We start from the raw sequence: 21,868 nt of genomic DNA on the forward strand, positions 1-21,868 counted from the left end.
ATTAAACCAAACACCTTGTAATCACTGTTGACTTTGCTTACATGATGGAACATCATACATCTCACAAGTTATTTTGGCAAAAATTACATGTAACCAAATTCAGTGGTATTTTGGCTAGAAGTGGGTTACTCATAGCCGGACTATATCGGGTCTATAGTTAACCAAGACAGTGAAATGATGGCTATTGCTTGCTGGGAAAGATTTACTAAGAATAAGAAGAAAGTCTTACAAGATAAAAAATATATTTCATCTGAGCAAATATGGCATGTCTGCCACAAAAGTAGCCCGACCGTCTTTGCTTGGCTTACTAACATGACTTAAAAATGCAAGGATGAATGACGAAAAACACAAAATATCCCACAAAAACCTGTTTACTCAAAAAAGAACTCATTTTGAATGAATTACCCCCATTTCCTCGATTCATTTTGAATGAATTGCTATAGGCCTACTACTATAATTCATCATGGCTTAATGAATTGTGGTAAGGCAAGAACACAATTCTGCAAAGTGTTTTTATGTACTCACGCAATAATGTTATTTGGTTCATTTTTATCCAAAAAGTCTTCCATAGTGCAGATTTAAAGTCAAGAACTGTGCTGATAAACCTAAAATATAAGATCATATGACAATGAGAGTAGAAATGTAGATCAGAGACAAATACAAAGTGTAGCAATGTCTTTATGGGTGTAGCATTTTCCTCTACATACAATATTTCTTTTAACACAATGAGTTAATCTTGTCAGACAAATAGAGAGAGAGAGAGATGTGAAAAGAACAGAAAGAGCAAATATGCAGTCTAGAAATATCACACAGTAGTTTCAATATTTTCGATAATCTCCACAATAGATTTGGAAGGGGACAGTAGTGTGCATTCATCCTGTTCCCATAGACTTCCTGGACTAGAGTGTCCATCCGTGCTAAGTTCATCCTCTTCCTCAGATTCTTCCTCACAGGACTCCAGATAGTGTCCTCCCAAAGCATTAATCCCTGAGTCCTCGGAGCTGGAGGGCGAAGAGCAGTGGCCCATTTTTGGTCCTTTAACAGTCTCCTCAACTGTTTGCTTGTCTTCAGTGTGCTGTTTCTGTGCTATCAGACAAGCAGGCTTTATCTGAGGCGGGCTAAGAGGGGCCTCCATGTGAACTGGAGGCCGCTGAACGTAGCACATCTTGCCATTGATGCGTTTGACAATGTAGTCATCGATAAACAGTTCGGCAATGTTGCAGTATTTCGGGGGTTCGGGACAAGGTGGTGGCAGGAAACAGGGGGAGATGCGGAGGAAGCGTTCAGTCAGAGAGATGGACAGATCAATGGTGTCGGTGCAGTCGGATGGAGCGACCGGCACAGGTGTGCTGGGTAGCTGAGCGACATTGGTCATGGGCTGGTACACATATTTACCTGTACAGACAGAGTAAAAGGAGATATCTGAATATCTATCAGAAAGCACATACTCATTTGTGTGCTAAAATTGTATTACATCAACAAGACTAGTGTTGGGTGTAACGCGTTACTAAGTAATGCGTTATTGTAATTAAATTACTTATCCACTGAAAAAGTAAAGTAAGGGATTACTGTTCATTTTTAGGTAATTTAATTACAGTTACTTATAATGTACTTGCGTTACATACTGTAAATTAGTTCAACAGTTCTGTTTAAATCAATAGTTAATTTAAAATCTAAATTTGTTGAAGTGAACGCTGCCTCTTTAAAATCGTTAGCTGTAGTGCAGTTGCGCGTGACCAGTCGGCTGCGTAGTCACTGTCTGAAGATGTCGGCAGAAGCGAGTGGCTGTTTTGCAGAATGGGAATATTCCAATTGCTTCACTTTTTTTGACACAGGTAGGCAAGAACATTACGGTAAAATGTAAGCTATGTCCTAGAGAGAAAAAACTGCGCACGCTCTCTGAGATACGGTCTTCAGTCCGTGCGCTCTCGACCAAAGCGCACACGCATAGCCGCCTCTCGCGAGTGTCAGATTTTCTCGGTTTATTACACATAAACGTTCAAATACACACACGGTTATGTCAAAATGCCCGCCTTGGCGTATATTCGCTTTGGTTATGTGAATGTGAACAGCGTGTAACAGCATATTCTCTCCGTCCAATAGGTCTTAGTGACAGCAGCCTTAAAAACTTGCTACTGTCTACTATGGTGGTCTGTATTATAAATGATAATCAAACAACAAAAGAATGGCTTTAATAAGGACTAGGCCTAATCTATATTTAATTTATACAGTTATGACTCTGCAGAGTTATTTTATATTTGATTATTCAATTTCTGTGGTATTTTTACTTACTGCTATTAGACCTAGGCCTACCTGGAAAATAATATATAGCATTGTTTTATTGGTATTTTATATATTTTTACTGTGGTATCGAGTATTGTGCACTTTTGGTGGTATCGGTACCGACTACTAGATTTTTGGTATAGTGACATCCCTATTTGTTACTAAAAAAATGTAAGTATTATAAAGTAAATAAAAGTATTATAGTATATGTTTTAATAAAGTTAAAATGTTTTAAAAAGCTATAAAAGGCTAAACTATTCCATGTTTGACTAAATTATTAAAAGAGTTTCCTTTCTATTGTCTATCCGGTCAAGGTTTATAGGGATTTTAAAAAGTAATTAGTAAGTTACTTATTGAGTAATTAAATTACTTTTCAGACAGAGTAATTAGAAAAGTATTTTAAATGCAACATTGATGATGTAATTAGTAATTAATTACTTTTTTGAAGTAACTTACCCAACACTGAACAAGACTGAAGCAAGCAGTAAATTCTAAAACCAAGGCTTTGAGAATATTTAGGCAGCAAAACTTTACGTATAACTGAAACAAAAAAATGTGCATTGCATTAAAACTCACAGGATGCTTCATTATGTTCAGTCTCTTGCAGTGCACTAATGCCAGCCTCTGGTCAGAAAGTCATCATCATTTACAAATAAATCTATTTTGTTTTCATTAAAGCACACATATCAGTATTTCACATGGAGACTGTTATCCAAAAACCTGTGGCGTCCATCTACATGCTAATGAAAACTACTACCACACACCAGTTTAGTTCATCTTTGGATTTGCAGTCAGAAAAGAGAGATCAAAAATCTAAAATAGTCAAGTGTAATTCACTGAAACATATTTCATTACATAATAAAAATAAACCTGTGCACATAAAGAGAGATAAAAAAAGGGATCATCCAAATAGAAGGTTATGCTGTAATCCACCGAGGCTGTATTACAGTGAAGCAATACTACTTTCACTGAATGAATTAATGCTTATTCTACACATTGTAGAATTTCATTTTTATCATAGCCCATGTCAGCCAATGTTTCTTGCCCCTCAAAATCATGTTCCACCCTTCCTTTGATCCTTTGTTACTGTAGCTTTAATACTTCTATATATACACTGTAAATGCCTCTGTTATGATTGGTTACCCTCTTTGAATATGAAATAAGAAACAGCGCCACTGCCAAGATGCTGAATGATTTTTTTTTTTTTTTTTTTTTGCCCATTCACATCAAATACTTAAAATGATCAAATATGTGAAATCAATTATTAATCTGTTGGCTGTATGGCTGTTAATTATAAAATCAAAACAACATGAAATACAAAAATAGCAGTAAATAATGTACATATATCATATATCACATCATATAATAGAATAAACGCTCTATTTGAATATTTTTACATAATTGGACGGCCTCTTATTATGCTATATTATACACCTTTCTATTGTTTACCACCACAGTACATCTTAATGGAATCTCTGTTCCAAACTTTGGAGTTGGGAGTGTTTTCTTCACATTTTAAAGGGATAGTTCACCCAAAAATAAAAATTCTGTCATCATTTACTCCCCCTCAAGTTGTTCCAAACCTGTATAAATTTCTTTGTTCTGCTGAACACAAAGAAAGATATTTGGAAGAATGTATGTAACCAAACAAATCTCACCCCCCATTGCCAACCATAGTAGGAAAAATAATACTATGGTAGTCAATGGGGGGCAAGATCTGCTTGGTTACAAACATTCTTCCAAATATCTTTCTTTGTGTACAGCAGAACAAAGAAATTCATACAGGTTTGGAACAACTTGAGGGGGAGTAAATGATGACAGAATTTTTATTTTTGGGTGAACTATCCCGTTAAGAGCTGATTTGTTGTTAAAAGCTACACATTTAACAACATGCATACAGAACTGTGGACATACCAAACCAGCTAGTTGGGCCTAGAATAGAATATAATGAAATATACCACATGTGAGATATCAAATAAAACGTTTTCAAGGTTGTACAGATAAGACGAAAGTTTTATCTGTTTTATTTTATAAATATTTTTAAATAAAATTCACATTTTAAACCCACATTTTAAAAATCTGAAGCATTTTTGCTTTTCTTCATGCCATTTTATCCCTGAGTCCCACATGTGAATGTGCTCATGGTTTTGGTGTCAATAATATGATGATTTCTGAATAACTCTTCTCTGCAGCTTTGTTAAAACACTATATTTCAAAATAAAAAATAAAATCTTGTTTTTTCATGAAAGATCCCCTTTAAATCATACTGTAAATATTATTGATTAGAATTTGAGAGAACCTTTTCAAAATATTGATCAAGGATTATTTTTTGTTTCTATTTGTCATTTCATGTTTCAGACGGGAGCTCACTTTGTTGAAAGAATGTCAAAATTCAGCTTTGTTGAAAAACTGTCAAAATGAAAAATCCAGAGAGGGTGGGACAGACCGTAGCATACAGCTCATTTCCGTCTCGTTCCACACATCTGGCAGAATGCAGCCGGGGTGTGATCAGGACATCTATGACAACACTAATCCCTTGTTATCTAAGGCCCAGATCCACATCCACTCACTCGCTCATGGCCTTTGACAGTGAGTCTCTTGTCTCATATCGCTCAGTCTAAGTGTCTTTCTCACATGCACTCTGTCTGTCTCTTTCTCAAAAGCATCCCCTGAATTATACGGGAGTCAGCTCTATAGAGAAAATATGACAGTAGCCCCATACATACTTCCCTATAACGGATTTATACAGGACACTTGAGAATGCATAAGACAACAACTGTCAAATATCTTGTGTTTGGTGCTGTAAACAGATGACTATTCCAGGTTTTAACTAACTAAAAGTAGTGACACTACTAACTAAACTGAATGTTAAAACAGCATGAGAGTAGCTTTTCAAATAAAAAGTTACATTTTAGTGAATAGATTCATTTAAATTCAAACCATTCAAAAACATAACTGCCAATTCATTTGGGCTGCATTTTATATTCTCTTTTTGTACTGATATACAAAATAATAATATATACTGCAATAATTTAATGAAATAATACAATATCTGACGTAGTGTAATGAAACATACTACTACTACTACTACTAAAACAGTATATTATTAACACGAAAAATTAGGGATGCACGATATACTGGCCACTATATCGGTATCGGCCGATATATGTTCATTTTTAAAGTTATCGTTATCGGCCCAATAAGAACATTTGGCCAATATATTAAAGCCAATAAATAATGTAATATTTCCTTCAGCTGAGACACTTCAGATGCGCACTGTTCACCATGATGGTTTTGAATTGCTTGAAATATGATTGGAGTCACTTCAAAAAGGAAAATACAGTCAAGTGCGACATGTGCAGCGCAAGTCTGTCATAGGCTACATGAAATTATAATGAGAACAATATAATTGTGCGCTTGGGACATGGCTTTTAATGGTGAAATGTTTGTCTTTGTAATCAGGCTCTCAAAAATTATATAAAAATTTGGATTTAGATTTATTGGCCAACTTATCAGTATCGGCCAAATTGTTCATATCTGTGCATCCCTACAAAAAATTATAAATAACAAATAAATAACTGGACATATAAATATGGAAATTTCTACAAGTAACTGAAGTTCTAAAAGCAAACAATTACTGCAGCTCTGAGATTTGACATGATTTCTGTAATAAATTCTGTGGAACTTAATAAACATCTCTGGCCAAGAAAAGCAAAGACAACAAAAGAAATACAAAAGCAAAACAAACTCATTACATTCTAATGAGATTCCAAACATGTCCTGTGAAGAGAGTGAACGAAGCAAATTGCAGGCGGTGCCGACTATCTCAACTGAGCGGAACACAATTATTTCACTGCACTTTTCTCATGTGCAATCAACAATAGAGGTTCCACTTGTACAGTTTGGAATTCATTTACAGACTTCTGTCGGTTCTTTGTTTTATAAATCTGTTGGACAAGGACCGGATCTCCAAGCCAGAACAGAGCTCAGAGAGGAAATCAACGTTTGACAGCTGGAGCTGCGGGCACAGAGCCAGAAACAGGAGGCTTCCTTCTCCACGTTTCACACATGGCCACATAACATCACTAAGCAGCACGTACACGCCTGGAGCGCAGACGCCACTCTCACAGCTTCTGCTCTCTCACCACAGCCCTGGATTTGCTCAGAGTATGACTGGATACTGTCAAACCCAAACACAGCACAGCAAAGCTGTCGGTATCATGTGCGGTGCGGTGCTGTGCAAGAGCAATATTAATAAATCATCACAATGTACACCATAACACAGCGGTGTCCCGTTGGGGCTCTCACTGCACCATAAGAAGAGGTAAGACAACAACACAATAAAGACTGTTTTGCTAGAACAGAAACAGAATTTTGGGGATATTTTTTACTTAGCAGTACCCATTCAGTGGGGTCAGTTAGATTTCTTTTTATGTTTTTACAAGACATCTCTGATGCTCAACAAGGCTGAATTTATTTGATCAAAAATATTATTATTATTCAATATAACAGTTTTCTATTTGAAAATATAATTTATTCCTATGATGGTAAAGCTGAATTTTCAGCTTCATTACTTCATTCTTCTAATTATATGCTGATTTCCTGCACAAGAAAACATTTTTATTATTATTATCAATGTTGAAAACAGTTGTGCTGCTTACTATTTTTGTGAAAACTGTGATGGGGAAACTGAAATAGACATTTTTTTGCAAAAGTGTCCATTTATTTCTTTCGAGATAAAAAAAAAAAAAAAAAAACAGTTGATGGGCCCCATTGGCTTCCATAGTATGCAAAAAAATACTATGGAAGTCAATGGGGTCCATCAACCGTTTGGTTATCAACATTCTTCAAAATATCTTCTTTGTGTTCAGTGGAAGAAAGAAATTCATACAGGTTTGGAACAACATGAGGGTGAGTAAATGATGACAGAATTTTCATTTTTGGGTGAACTAGCCCTTTAAGTGTACATCTCCACTAAAGCAAAAGATCTATAGATCTATCATAAAAATGAAAAGTGCTTCCCCTGATAATGAGCCACGCATTGAATCATGAATAGCAGTCACCATTTGTGCTAGGTGTCATTTTAGTCGTAGTTCATACAGTTACACAACAAAGCTCCAGGATTTCCAGCCATGAATTATTCAACAGATCCGGTATACTAAACAATACATATCAGGGTGAGCATATTGTGTTTGTAATTTTATGGTACATTTAGTGCTTCTCACAATGGCGCACCAGTCGGTAGTTCTCACAGGGCAAGTGTTCTGGCTGATAAACCAAAAGCATGCATTAACATAATCATCTTTCTCTATTGCAATAATGGCAGATCATAGCTGTCATCATGTGCACAAACTGATAAAGGACATACACAAATTAAAAAAAAAAAAAAAAAAACACTGAGTGTCTCCCACCATCCTACAATCCAAATTCATTATTTTGCAACCTCATATCTCACAATGTGGATGTATGCGATCATACAAATTATAAAACTGCATGCAAATAATGATGAACTGCATTTGTAGACCAGTATCACAGTAGAATTTATGTTAATTACAGACATGCTTTTATTGATCAAATAGACAGACAGACAGACAGACAGATAGATAGATAGATAGATAGATAGATAGATAGATAGATAGATAGATAGAGATAGAGCATGATCCGGAAAAGGATGGAATTAATCGAAAATATAGAGGAAATAAAATAAAAATAAAAAAAAACTACTGTGATGGCCGTTGAGGATAATATTCTTTTATTATTTGATGGTTGAACTCAATAAAGTTCAGTTCCCTTGGCAGAAGTGTCATGAGAGGGTATTAAATACGGTTTGATCTGTTCACACAGTTCTAAAGGGCTCGTACTGACATTTACCTCCCTTAAACACAATGGAAGCTATTACAATCACTCAGGACCTGAACTCAGTCAGAGTGACGTGAACTAGAGGAAGTGAACATCCTGCTAAAGGAGCAGAGCAGACGCTTCCTGTGTGTATACACTGATGACTGCTGGATTCAGGGTCATGTCCAGGTAACGACTGGAGAATATAGAGGTGACGCCAAGGTTCAGGAAGGGTAATGTCTGCTTTGATAAAGTCAGCTATAGAGATTTTAACTCTCACAGTGGATTTGCTGGTGAGATATTTCTGGTGAGATCTACCACATCTTGCATACTAAGAAATTCTCAAGCTTGTGCTCAGGTACAACTGAAGCCATTTCATGCTGAAAAAGCATCCATGTGACACCAGACAGCAGTTTCTGATGACAACACAAGCTCATAAATGATACCAAAACAGCTGTGACGATAAATAAGAAAAACAGGTTGCGTGATCTTACACGCAATGCATAGTGGTGTTCAAATAAATGTCATATTTGAAACCCTACACTCTTAGAAAAAAGGTTCAGTGGGGTTCTATATCGATCCCTAGGGTTCTTGATTTAATTTTAAAGAACTCTTTATGCCAAAAAAGTTCTATATAAGGAGAAATGTCTTAAAAGTTTGTGTAATACTTTCATGTTTATTTAAATTACTTTCATAGGTTATTTAAAAATTTTTTTCTAGTGGCAAAGTATGTTTAAAAGCTATTTAATTAATAAAATTTAACCAAAATTAAAAATGAATTAAAACAAAATTAATGAATTAAAACAAAATCCATAAGGATATATATCCGTAAGGATATTTATATAAATATATATATATATATATATATATATGAGAAGCACCTGACATATCCCTTTAAAGAATTAGTTCGCTTCAGAATTAAAATTTCCTGATAATTTACTCACCCCCATGTCATCCAAGATGTTTATGTCTTTCTTTCTTCAGTCGAAAAGAAATTAAGGTTTTTGAGGAAAACAATTCAGGACTTTTCTCCATATAGTGGACTACAACAGTTACCAACAGGTTGAAGGCCCAAACTGCAGTTTCAATGCAGCTTTAAAGGGCTCTACACGATCCCAGCCGAGGAATAAGGGTCTTATCAAGTTAAACGATTGGTCATTTTCTAAAAAAAAAAAAAATAATAAAATTTTATATATATATATATACACCACAAATGCTCATATTACACTAGCTCTGCAATGCCCCACGCAATGCTCTGCAAATTACGTAATCATGTTGGAAAGATCATGCGTGACGTATGCGCAGGTACTGAGCAAGTGTTTACAAAGCGAACATGCAAAGACTAAGCCAAACAGCCTTTACAAAAAAAAAGGTAAAACAATGATGTCGGACGATTTTTAAGTTTTTGAGTTTTTCACCGTGGTAGTTCCGCCTACGTCAACGTTTATGTAATGAGTGGCGCGTCGCAGAGCTAGTGCAAGACGGGCATTTGTGGTTAAAAGTATATTTATATATATATATATTTTTTTTTTTTTAGGAAATGACAGATCGTTTCGCTAGACAAGACTGTTATTCCTCATCTGGGATCGTGTAGAGCCCTTTGAACCTGCATTGAAACTGCAATTTGGACCTTCAATCTGTTGGTAACTGTTGAAGTCCACTATATAGAGAAAAATGCTGCAATGTTTTCCTCAAAAACCTTAATTTTTTTTTGACTGGAGAAAAAAAGACATGAACATCTTGGATGACGGTGAGTAAATTATCAGGAAATTTTAATTCTGAAGTGAACTACTCCTTTAAGGTTCTACATAGAACCTTTTCTTCTAAGAGTGTAGATTCATATAAATAGTATTTAGTTTTTTTCCTGCTATATTGAATATTTGGGCAGTGATCTTTAATCATACTGTAAGCTGCACTATTGTGCGAAGTTAATGATACTTTGTACCACTTCCCATTTTAGAGTAGTGCACACTTATTGTAGTGTCTCATAATGTATTAAGAATAGAATAGAATAGAATAGAATAGAATGTATCTGTATGTTGGAAGTTGGCCACTTACAGTGACACCAGCCTAAATGGCAGCACCAGTGCAGTTTGAAACACTTTCCGTGGCTGTGTGTCGCGCAGATGGACAGTCCATCACAGGGAAGAAAGTCCGGTCTGCCTGCACAGCTTTTGGCCAGAGCTTGAGCTTCATCTAACTTATCACTCTTCAAAGCCTTCTGCACTCCAGTGTAAGCCATGGTTACTGTAAGAGAAGAGTCATGCAATGAAGATATGCTGTCAACCAGAGGGTCACCTACTGATTTAAGATGCATTACAAATAGGAAGGTTTTAGTCTCAAATAATAAGAACTGTTAGAGGAATAAAATGTTTTTAGGTCAGACTTTACGGTATTTTACATTTTAAAGATTTTATATAGTATTATATAATATTATCTTGTAATACATGTACTATTATTTGTGTTATGTAAAATATTACGGTAGGCTATTAGAAAAAAAAGAATTGATGAACAGCAAAGTGTTAGTGTCAAATAATACGAACTATAAAAGTGTTTAGAGTTTGGATGTGCTTACCTTATTCAGGTTTGACCACTTACAGCTGATGATATTCTACCATCACACATCTGCATTAAACTTCCCACAACATCTGCATTAAGATCCTTGTAGTCGTACTGAATATGAAGAATTACATTTTTCCACATTAAACTGAAATGGCTTTCGATGAGGATAATCCTTCATAGATTTCCAGAGAAATATCAATAGAACTAAGTTAAAATAACAGTATCTGCCAGATCCGTATTGAGGAACAATCATCAATGTAAGGAGTCCTGGAGCGTTCGCTAATTAAAGAGAAAAAAAGGTCAGCAAAGCAGCGCAGATTTAAACTTATGTGAAACATGAGCCGGGCGGCGCGTCAGCTCCTCGCGCTGCAGTCGCAGTGGATGCTGCTGCGGGACTGAGCGCTGCTCGCACACTGACGGAAAATATACTGCACACAGCTGCTGGGACAACACTTGACCAGCAGACGGCGCTCAGAGTCATTACAAAGGGTTTCTCATTTACATGATTTCATTGTACAGTACACAAGGAAAGGCTTTAGAAAAAAATCTAAAAGAAATTTTCTATTATTATTCATTTGACTACTAGGTAGGTAATTCTTACACCATTTGACTATTATTCTTTGTAGGTTATTATTATTTCATTTGGTCTTCATAGTTTGATTCCTACACCATCTTGGTCATAGTTCAAAAGCATGAGCACAGGAGTTTAGTTGTGTTTAATTAAACAGCCTCAAACATATTTGGATAGCAGCACAGAAGCAATAGCAATTAACTTATCCCTTGCAGCAAAGCACAAATCACATCGTACACACTACACCTAACAGACCAGTTATTCCACATAGATCTTCAAAGCCAAATTAATTAAAAGTTTTCCTCAAACTGAATGCAGAGCCATATAAATAATAAAACGCATATAAATAGGTTTTAAATTGATCAAAAGTGACAGACATTTCTTTTCATCAGAGAATCCTAAAAAATTAATCAAGGTTCCACAAAAATATTAAGCAGTTTTCAGCACTGATAATAATAAGAAATGTTTCTTGAGCACCAAATCGGCATATTAGAATGATTTCTGAAGGATCATGTGACACTGAAGACTGGAGTAATGGCACCAATGGGACTCGAGACCAGAGCTGTGCAAAAATGAAACAAGGTAATAAGCCACATTACTAACAGGAAGTCACAACTACCGTCCTTTCTGCCAAAACTACAGATGTCTGCTTCTAAGGAATGCAAAAAAACACAGACACGGGACATTAAAACTTATTCAGGGAGAAATAATAAGCCGATAAGACATGGATAAGAGTTGAAAAAGTAGATTCTTTATTAATAACCTGTTTTATGTAGAGTTTTAGACTAAATACACATATTTGGCATGTTGTGCATGGTGCTCTTAGAGATGGCTGTGCATTGTTTTGATATGCTCTCTCCATTTTTGGACAGGAGGACTGCCACAAGCCACAAGTTTTTTCAGAAGAGGACTGGGCTCCAAATGAGGCACATCAGGATGGGCTTGGTGGTAATGCTCCAACCTCTCCAGGACTCTTTGCAGGCCCACCATGCTGGCGTAGAACATGGGCCCACCTCGGTGCCTTGGAAAGCCATAACCGAACAGATAGATGACATCAATATCCTCCGGTCGGGCAGCTATGCCATCCTCCAGAATACGAAAGCCCTCGTTGGCCAGGGCAAAAAGGCATCGCTCGATGATTTCCTGATCTGTAATCTTGCGTGGTTGAATGCCGTACCTGCTCCTGTACATCTCAAGGAGGTTCTGGATCAGTGGGTCGGGCTTTGCGTTTGTACCCCCAGGTTTGTCGTACATGTACCAGCCACGACCTGTCTTCTGGCCAAACCTGCCTTGCTCACAGACCATGTCTGGAATGGGGCAGTACTTACGCCCTTGGCGCCTACGTGGGGGATTTTTTGGGTCAACATCAGGCCCGGTCAACCCAGATTCCTTCCGGACTCTCCAACCAACATCAAGGCCTGCAAGGTCAGACATCCTAAAGACTCCCATTGCGAAACCAAAGTCCTCCAGAGCCTTGTCGATTTGTTCAGGTGTGGCCCCTTCCTCTAGCAGGAAGGTGGCTTGATCCGAGTAAGGCTTCAGCATGCGGTTTCCAACAAAACCAGGGCAGTTTCCAACAGCAACACTCACCTTTCCCATCCTCTTCCCAAGGCTCATCGCTGTAGCAATGGTTTCACTTGAGGAACGAGGCCCACAGACAACTTCTAGGAGCTTCATGACATGTGCCGGTGAGAAGAAGTGCATCCCAATCACCAGCTGCGGTCTGTCCGTCACACCGGCCAATGCATCCACATCTAGACCAGAGGTGTTGGTGCAGAGTAGAGTGGCTGGTCTACACACCTTGGACAACTCTCGGAAAACACTCTTCTTAAGTGCCATGTCTTCAAAGACTGCTTCGATAACAAGGTCCACATCCTTCAGGTCCTGTAAGCTGAGGGTGAATTTGAGGAGATTGAGAGAGGCACTCACTCCCCGTCTTTTGGCATCTCTCTCAAGCATGCCAATCACCATCTGCCTGCCAGTCTCCAAGAGTTTCTTGTCTGACTCGACAGCAATGACAGGAATTCCCACACGTGCCAGAGACACAGCAATGCCCCTTCCCATAGTGCCCAGACCTAAAAGGGTGACAAATTAATGGTCAATAAAGAGTAAAACAAAACCACCAATTTAAAACAACATAGGTACAATTAGACTTGTTAATTGGCAGATGGTGAAACTGAGCAGAGCCAAATTTCTATGCATGGTGGTTTGCACACTGCCAGCATCCTTCCTCTCTCATAACAGAACATCTCTGCTTGTCTCAAACATCAAGCAAACAGATGGTTTAACACTGCTGAAAAACAACACTGGCACACTAACAACATATAAGTGTGCTGTCCTAGCTGTCCAAGATGAGAATATTATACAGAAATATTTCATTTTAAATTAACTTATATATTCTTGTTGTTCAGCAGAAAGAGAATGACAATAGCAATGGGTTCAATTCCCAGGGAACACACAAACACTTCCAAGGTCATGGGTTTGAATCCCAAGTAAAGCAAGAACTGATCAAATGTAAATGTGCATCTTGAATGCAATGCAAGTAGCTTTGGATAAAAATGTCTGCCAAATGCATAAATGTAAATTTAATAATTATAATTAATTTTATTTTTATTCAATTCACAAATTTTTTTTAATAGTTTTAGTTAACCAAATAATCCTGCTACCATCCCCAGGTTTTGTTCATGCACATAAAGACATTCTCTTTGGGTACCTATGACGGCTGCACTCCGGATCTCTCTGGGTTTGGTGTCATTCCATTGCGCTCCACTAGGTAGAGTCCATTTCCCAGCAGTCCTCTCAGCAAAGAAGCAGTACTGAAGAGCCCGGGCCTGGCCAGAGTTGAAAAGAGTGGCCATCAGTTCACTCTCCCGCTTTATTCCCTGGCTGTAAGGCATTGTAGCAGCTGCCCGCACTGCCTGAACACAAGCCAAAGGGGCCATCACTCCCCGAGCCTTCTTTTGAATCTGCATAGTGACCGCTTCTAATAGGGCATCCAGATTTGGAGGGCAGGGCGTGGTCAGCGAGCTCAGTCTTCGGGAAGACAGCGGTTTGGCTGTAAAACATATAAAGGATATGATATCAAAATAGGCAATTCTAAGTGGACAGTATTGAACCTGGTGTAGTTATTATAGTCGTTTTATAACAAACATGACAATTACTCTGAATCAGTTGAATTTGTTGCACAAAAATTATATAGTAATGGAAGATTCAAGAGATATTCCAAAATACTCATGGTAATCAGTTTCTAAAATATGTTGGATTTCTGAAAGTTCAAGTGTGTAATCAGCATTCAAAGCACACAAACACAAACACTAGACCTGACTTGAGTCATATTCTGTGCTTATCTCTGGCATACACCTACATACACACACACACAGGTTTGTTTTGCTATCTTAGTGAGGACATTCCATAGGCGTAATGGTTTTTCTACTGTACAAACTGTACATTCAATCCCCCTACACTACCCCACCCCTAAACTTACCCATCACAGAAAACTGTCTGCATTTTTACATTTTTAATAAAACATTGTTTAGTATGTTTTTAAAGCTATTTTAAATATGAGGACTCATGAAATGTCCTCATAAAACATGTTTACGTCGTAATACCAGTGTAATACCCATGTCATTATACAAATTTGTGTCCTCATGAATCACAAAAACACGCGCACACACACACACACACACACACACACACTTGTACATCTATCTTTGTGAGGACATTCATTGACACAATGCAATAATCTCTAGCTCCTTACCCTAACCTTACCCATCACAACTAAGTGCCTAACCCGAACCCTTAGCCTAAACCAAATTATAACGTAATTATGTTTATGTAATCACAACCTTATCCCTAAAACAAAGTCTTGACCCTCAAACTGGCCTTTAAAGGGGTGTCAGAGAGTGAGGACCGGCCAAAATGTCCTCACTTTACTCTCTTTGTCCTCACTCCGATGGTCTAAAACTAAAACCGGTCCTCACAAAGACAAGTACACACATACATAGCACAACAGCCCATCAAAACTGCATTTTTTAATTTATTCAGAGGTTCTAGCGTTTGACTTCCTGCCTCACTAAAAGGATTACACAGGGCGGTACCTGATTCAATATAGATTCTAACTGCATTAGATTCATCTTTCTCTCTGGAATCTGGGTCACTCTGATGAGCCTTAAAGGGCCAGCAGGACCAAAAACCAACAGTTCTATCTGTTTTCTGCACTGTCCTGTTTTGAGCAATGAAGAGAACATATATTGACAGGAATAAGTATTTCAAAACGGTGTTGTACCTTTCAAGAAACACATAGAAGCACGAGTGTCCGGTTTGATGTCTAGTGTGCTGTGCTATAGTGCACAGTACAGATGTTGCTGTGGTTAATCTGTGATGCTGTGGGCAGGACTTGAATCACTAATGCTGTGATTTATTGTGCGTAAGTAGGGATGGGTCAGATCCTGATAGGTGCATGTGGCAGATGTTTCAGCGACTGGCAAACAAGATAAATCTCTGTAGCTATGAGCGCCGAGAGTGAGATTCTACAGAAAAAGTGTTGAACGACTATGAGCGTGGCACTTTTTGTGATTACTTTTTACATGGTTGGCTGTTAAATAAGTAAATTAATAAAATCTTGGTTCTGCAAGTATTTTTCCCATTCATTGTAAAAAAAAATTTCATGTAAAGAGTTGTAATCTAAGAACTAAACAAACCAGCTACAAGATTAATCACATTTCAACATTTGATTTGAGGCAAATAAATAAATTAATAATCAAAAATCAAAAAGATGTTCCTGAATCAAAAGCAATAATACAATATAAATCTATTGAGTTACAATGTAGTTATTATGGAGTATAAATTATTTGCAAAACATTCATACGTTACCATTCAAAAGTGTGGAGTCAGTAAGGCTGCATTTATTTCATCAATGGCACAGTAAAAACAGTAATATTGTGAAATATTATCATAAATTTAAAACAACTGGTTTCTGTTTTAGGGTCATTGACGGATAAGGCTTTTAAAAGTGTAAAAAAAAACATAATGGAGATATAATTAATTTTTAAGTTTTATTAAGTGTTAACAATGAGATTATGTGGTTTTTATAATCAATTAACACTGCTTTTGTCATTTTTTACAATATGGACAAAATTTGTCACCAAAAAAGTCATTCGGTTTAACCAAAATTTCAGATTTACCGAAAGACACTTTTGGTTATACCAAATGACGATATTTTCAAACAATGCTAACAGGCTGATATCTAGCTAGCTAGCTTGTTACCTTGCTAGCTAGGTAACAAAAGGATTTTATTTTTAAAAATTTTATTTTTAGTACAAGTTTTTAAAATATTACAACATTTTCCACGTTTTATTGCGGTTGTACCGAACGACCTTATGTTTCGGGACATGTGTATGAGCAAGTGAAAACATGAATTTTTCAAATAGTTAAGAGAGAGTTAGTTACTTTGCTTCACGACCATGTGGTCCTTTGCAGGTGTCTGAATGATGTCACATCCTGTCACATGATATGGACCTCATGACTGGATCCAAAATGGTCCCTTTATATTGGTTACTCCGAATGACATAAATGAAATTCATTTTTCAGAACATTCTTTCTCATAACAAAGCAACAACTTATACACATAATTTTAATACCATTTTGCACTATGTTTATATATGATGTTATCAAATCATGCCAGAATAAAAAATATATACATTTATTACATTTTAAGATATTTTAATCACAAATGAAATGGCTGCATTGGCCTTTGGCCGGTTAAACCGAATGACCTTTTGACACTTCAAAATACCTTTATATGTAGCAAAATATAATTAAAACCTTTTAGATTCAATAAAAGAGATCTAGCTGTACTACCTTACATACTTTGGATGTAATATCTTTGTTTTTTATTATTATTAAGGCATTTGGACAAAAAAAAAAAGACCTATCAAGTCATTGACCCTTTAATATATTTTAAAATGTTATTTACACGATCCTTCAGAAATCATTCTAGTATGCGAATTTGCTAAACATTTCTTATTATTATAATTATTAATGTTGAAAACAGTTGTGCTGCTTCATATTTTTGTTGAAACTGTGATAAGAACAGCATATATTTGAAATTGAAATCTTTTGCAACAATGTAAAAGTCTTTAGTCACACACACACACACACACACACACACACACACACACACACACACACACACAGAGAGAGAGAGAAATGCTTTATTAGAGTGGGAGGTCTCTGCTGAGCTCTATCAATGGAGAAAATTAATGGGATTTTTACCTCTGAGACCCTACTGTCTCACAATAGATATTAGGATCTATCATATACATGATATTTATCATCCAGATTAATTCTCAGCCATTCTCTTTAAACATGTTCTGTGTGGTCACATTTTGAGATAGAATCAACCTGTTTACATTCTGACAGATTTGACTGATTTGGACCATTTCCAATTTACCATTAGTCAGTAAATCAGGCACATTTGGCTGTTGTCCACCATACCTGTGCCACGTCTGCTCCTCAATTCCATTTAGTTGACTGTTGCAAGGATTTGGCGGGGTTGATCTTCGCTCAGCTTGTGATTACATTGAGAGCATTAGCTTTTGTGGCCAATCTTTAATCTCCCTCCAGAGCTTATCCTGACTCTAGATGAACCCTGATCTCTCAGTAAGAGTGTCACTCACAACATTCACATTACAAGAGATCTGGCTCCCTCACTCTCAATGTGAATTTGTGGTCTGTAGGGCTAAATAAACAGCTGCACTTACTGTAGACCTAGAAAAGCGGCATAATTTGACAGAAATACTTCAGAGAGCCCGGCAATCTTTTCAATGATTTAATTGCTCTCATATGATTTTTCATTACTGGAGGAAATGGGGGTCAAGCAGAAGGTGAGGAATTGGCATTCATTTTCCAGAAGCTGCAGTGAGTCTCTAATTATTTTTCAGAGAGAGCACGATTCAACGCTCCAAGCGACAGCATAAACAAAGATTTTTGACTTCACTTGCCCCGTATTTCTTTTTTAAGACCGCTGTACTGAAAGTCAAAGAGTCTAGTCCCTAAATATAATCATTAAAGGATTAGTTCACTTTCAAATGAAAATTGCCCCAAGCTTTACTCACCCTCAAGCAATCCTATGTGTATATGACTTTCTTCTTTCTGATGAACACAATCGAAGATATATTAATAAATATCCTGACGCATCCAACCTTTATAATGGCAGTAAGCGTTACCAAACGAGTATGAGTTGAAGAAAGTGTCTCCATCCACATCCATCATAAACATATTCCACACGGCTCCGGGGGGTTAATAAAGTCCTTCTGACGCGAAGCGATGCGCTTTCGTCAGACCGCCTTCCGTTTTCTACTTACGAGGAAGTGTAAAACTCTTGCAGTTCAAAAAGCTTACGTTACGTCCTACGCCTTCCCTATTCAACTTACAGAACTGACGCGACATGAGTTCCGTTTTTTTTCGTAATCTGAATACAGAAGGCGGTGTGGCTTGAGGCGGTCTTAACTTGTTAAAAATGGATATATTTTTTTATACAAACGCATTGCTTTGCTTCAGAAGGACTTTATTAACCCCCTGGAGCCGTGTGGAGTATGTTTATGATGGATGGATATGGATGGAGACACTTTCTTCAGCTCATACTCGTTTGGTATCGCTTACTGCATTTATAAAGCTCGGATGCGTCAGGATATTTATTAATATTTGTGTTCATCAGAAAGAAGAAAGTCATATACCCCTAGGATGGCTTGAGTGTGAGTAAAGCTTGGGGTCATTTTCATTTGAAAGTGAACTAATCCTTTAACATTTTGCATGTTTTTAAACCGGTTCGAGGTAATATAAAGATATATCTTATCATAAAAGTGAATATAAGATCTGTATTAATCCTCAAGAACTGTTTTTTATAAAAACCAAAACACTCATAAAACATGTCATTTGTTTAAATTGTTCTGCAATGCTCAGAGCGGTCACAATTAGTATTCTAATAATGTCTGTTCCTTTTCACTTCTTGAAAAATAGATCAAAAGCACAGAACGACTCTGAAACTCGTTGACAAGGATATGAAACATTAATTCCATTTGCTGTGACAAAGGATTTATCTGGTACGTCCCCTGACTCTGAAAGCCTGCCAAACACTCTGCTTCCCTTTACTGTTCAGTCTTTTAATATCCATATTTGCAAGCTCATGCTGACATACCTACAGCTCTCAGGGCAAACTCCACAGCCACCTCACAAGCATTTTGTTCTGTGACCTGGTCAACGATGCCCAGCTTCAGCGCCTCCTGGGCTGAGACATGGCGGCCTGCAATATGAAACAATAATTCTGCCGTTGGTAAAGAAGAAATTGAACGATGTGGGGTGCTTTACATGATTATTTTTCTGCTTAATATATTATGTCAATGGGTGAGGAAAATCCCATCATAACTGTAAAACAACTGAAATCTCATTGCTCAATTGTTAAAGGATTAGTTCACCCAGAAATGAAAATAAATTACTCACCCTCACAGCGTTCCAATCCTGTATGCTGTTATTTAACCACAGGAAAACAGTTTTTAAAGAACGCTCTTAAAAAAAGAGGGTTCTTTAATGATCATGAAATGTACAGAAAAAAGCACTGCAAAAATGTTGTGAAATATATAAAAATAAATAAATAAAAATAACAATATATACATTTGGTATGACATGAGGGTGTGTAAAAAAAAAAATGGCACAATTTTCATTTCTGGATGAACAATGACACAATTTTCTTTTTAGAGCTGCTTTACAGCAGAATTGAACTCTGTTTACATCACTGAATCATCATTTTCCTGTTTATCCCAGTAAAGCTGCTTTGAAACAATCTCTATTGTATAAAAGTGCTACATAAATAAAGGCGACTTGACTTGCTGTAAGCCCTAAAGAAAATCAATCAGAAACGATGTACAATGCTGACACCTGGTGGGAAAAGTTTTATTTATTACTGAAAACAAAACTGCTTTCATTTTTATCATAAAGTACCTTGGATGATCAGATTAACTGTAGCACTTCCCACAGTGAAGAATTATTTAATTATTTATGAAATGTCTTTGAAAATATCAGAGACAGCAGTTATTGAGTATCAAAAAAGAAAAAGAAAAGAAAGAAAAAAAGGGGGGCTCAGCATGTTTAGCGAATCAAGAAATCAGGAAATTCAGAAACAAACTCTTGACATATTTAATGCACTTGTCTGTTCGGGTGAAATGTGGGTGTGCCAATAGGCTAAGTGTATGATTTACCAGTGGTGATTAGTTCTAGGGCAGCAGGAATGCCAATGAGCCTGGGAAGACGCTGAGTTCCCCCAGCAGCTGGAAGGATGCCCAAAGTCACCTCTGGAAGTCCAACACGTGCCTGGAACACATAATACATTATACACTACATACTTAGTGCATAAACCACAAACCAACAACCTTTCCCCTCTATGATAAACTTCAAATATTGATATCAAAGTTCAACCCATTAACTAACAACATAGCAGCACTAGTCTGGACAGTATTGCACAATATTCAAGCTAGTTGTCAGTATGCATGTTCAGTAGTATAAAATTGTTTACCTTAAAGTGTGCAATACGGTAGTGACAGACTAGGGCTAATTCAAGGCCTCCACCTAGAGCCACTCCTTCTATGGCAGCAACCACAGGCTTCTCTCCTGCCTCTACTGAATCCAACAAGGGTACCAGAGGAGGTCCTCTTAAAGGCCCAGCGAACTCACGGATGTCTGCACCTGCAGAAAAATGCATTATCATCAGATGGTCTACTTAAATACCTCAGCCAAGCAATTCAGTGAAAGGCTTGTGCAACATGTGCCAGCTTTTGTTTAACCTGAAAACTTTTTTTTTTTTTTTTTGGTGGATGTTTGTCTTTGATATTCTAACCTCCACAGAATCTTCCATTCTCTCCACAGATCACCACGGCCGTGACCTTTGGGTCACTCAGGGCTCGCTCCATGGTCTTTGCAATGCCATGACGCACTGCAGAACTATGGAGAAAGAGCAGATGGACTTGTTAAAATCACTATTGTTAAATGTGCACTATAATAATGCTTTTCAAGGACACTTTGTCTTTATCTATGTTGAAGTCACGTGTAACAATCGTATCATTTATAAAAGGTTTTTTAACTATGCAAAAATTAGAATTAGAATATTGTAGTACATAATAAGAAAATTACTAAATTACTCTATTTTGGTCTTTCTTTAATAACAACAAACACAAATGGATTGGAAAATATGAACATGCGTTATTTTTTTACTCACCTTAAGGCATTGACAGGTGGGTTGGTAAGAGTAATCAGAGCAACTGATCGTTTAACAAGTTCATATCGCGCCATTGTGTTGTTTGTGTTGTGAGTTGAAAGAACTGCAGGACTTTGGAACTTGTCACCAGCAAACTCAGCGCGTCAATGCACTCACACCCACTCTGATTTATTATTTGAGCATGTGTCTTACATCTGCTACGTGTCTTCCATGACACAATTATTGTATGTGTGTGACAGTATAAACACATTGGTTTGCCAAAAAAAGCTAAAGTTATTCAAATCACATCTGGTCACCGCAGGAGACAACGCTTCCATTCCCGGAAGCAAATTTACAAGTTCTACTAC

General features: G+C 37.1%; 2 protein-coding genes across 2 annotated transcripts; both read right to left on the reverse strand.

Moving 5' to 3' along the window:
• Nucleotides 1-660: 660 nt before the first annotated feature.
• Nucleotides 661-11,850, reverse strand: zgc:162707 (UPF0524 protein C3orf70 homolog B). Its single transcript, XM_051904648.1, has 3 exons — nucleotides 10,697-11,850; nucleotides 10,180-10,368; nucleotides 661-1,395 (listed from the first exon to the last, which is right to left on the reverse strand). The coding sequence occupies exons 2-3, from the start codon at nucleotides 10,361-10,363 to the stop codon at nucleotides 806-808; spliced, it is 774 nt and encodes a 257-aa protein (XP_051760608.1). The 5' UTR covers nucleotides 10,364-10,368; nucleotides 10,697-11,850; the 3' UTR covers nucleotides 661-805.
• A 133-nt stretch (nucleotides 11,851-11,983) lies between these two features.
• ehhadh (enoyl-CoA, hydratase/3-hydroxyacyl CoA dehydrogenase) lies at nucleotides 11,984-21,838 on the reverse strand. Its single transcript, XM_051904626.1, has 7 exons — nucleotides 21,522-21,838; nucleotides 21,144-21,247; nucleotides 20,823-20,992; nucleotides 20,509-20,620; nucleotides 19,452-19,556; nucleotides 13,968-14,309; nucleotides 11,984-13,329 (listed from the first exon to the last, which is right to left on the reverse strand). The coding sequence occupies exons 1-7, from the start codon at nucleotides 21,593-21,595 to the stop codon at nucleotides 12,077-12,079; spliced, it is 2,160 nt and encodes a 719-aa protein (XP_051760586.1). The 5' UTR covers nucleotides 21,596-21,838; the 3' UTR covers nucleotides 11,984-12,076.
• Nucleotides 21,839-21,868: the final 30 nt, after the last annotated feature.

Source organism: Ctenopharyngodon idella, chromosome 9 (assembly GCF_019924925.1).
Source record: "Ctenopharyngodon idella isolate HZGC_01 chromosome 9, HZGC01, whole genome shotgun sequence".
Lineage (NCBI taxonomy): Eukaryota > Metazoa > Chordata > Actinopteri > Cypriniformes > Xenocyprididae > Ctenopharyngodon > Ctenopharyngodon idella.

What these genes read in the sequence shown, in the direction of transcription:
- zgc:162707 (XM_051904648.1), bottom strand. Translation starts at nt 10,363, where the DNA reads ATGGCTTACACTGGAGTGCAGAAGGCTTTGAAGAGTGATAAGTTAGAT. An exon ending in CCATTTAGGCTGGTGTCACT is followed by an intron (nt 1,396 to 10,179) that starts GTAAGTGGCCAA and finishes CTGTCTGTACAG; the next exon opens with GTAAATATGTGTACCAGCCC.
- ehhadh (XM_051904626.1), bottom strand. Translation starts at nt 21,595, where the DNA reads ATGGCGCGATATGAACTTGTTAAACGATCAGTTGCTCTGATTACTCTT. An exon ending in ACCGTATTGCACACTTTAAG is followed by an intron (nt 20,621 to 20,822) that starts GTAAACAATTTT and finishes TATGTGTTCCAG; the next exon opens with GCACGTGTTGGACTTCCAGA. An exon ending in CCTAGAACTAATCACCACTG is followed by an intron (nt 19,557 to 20,508) that starts GTAAATCATACA and finishes TTCATATTGCAG; the next exon opens with GCCGCCATGTCTCAGCCCAG.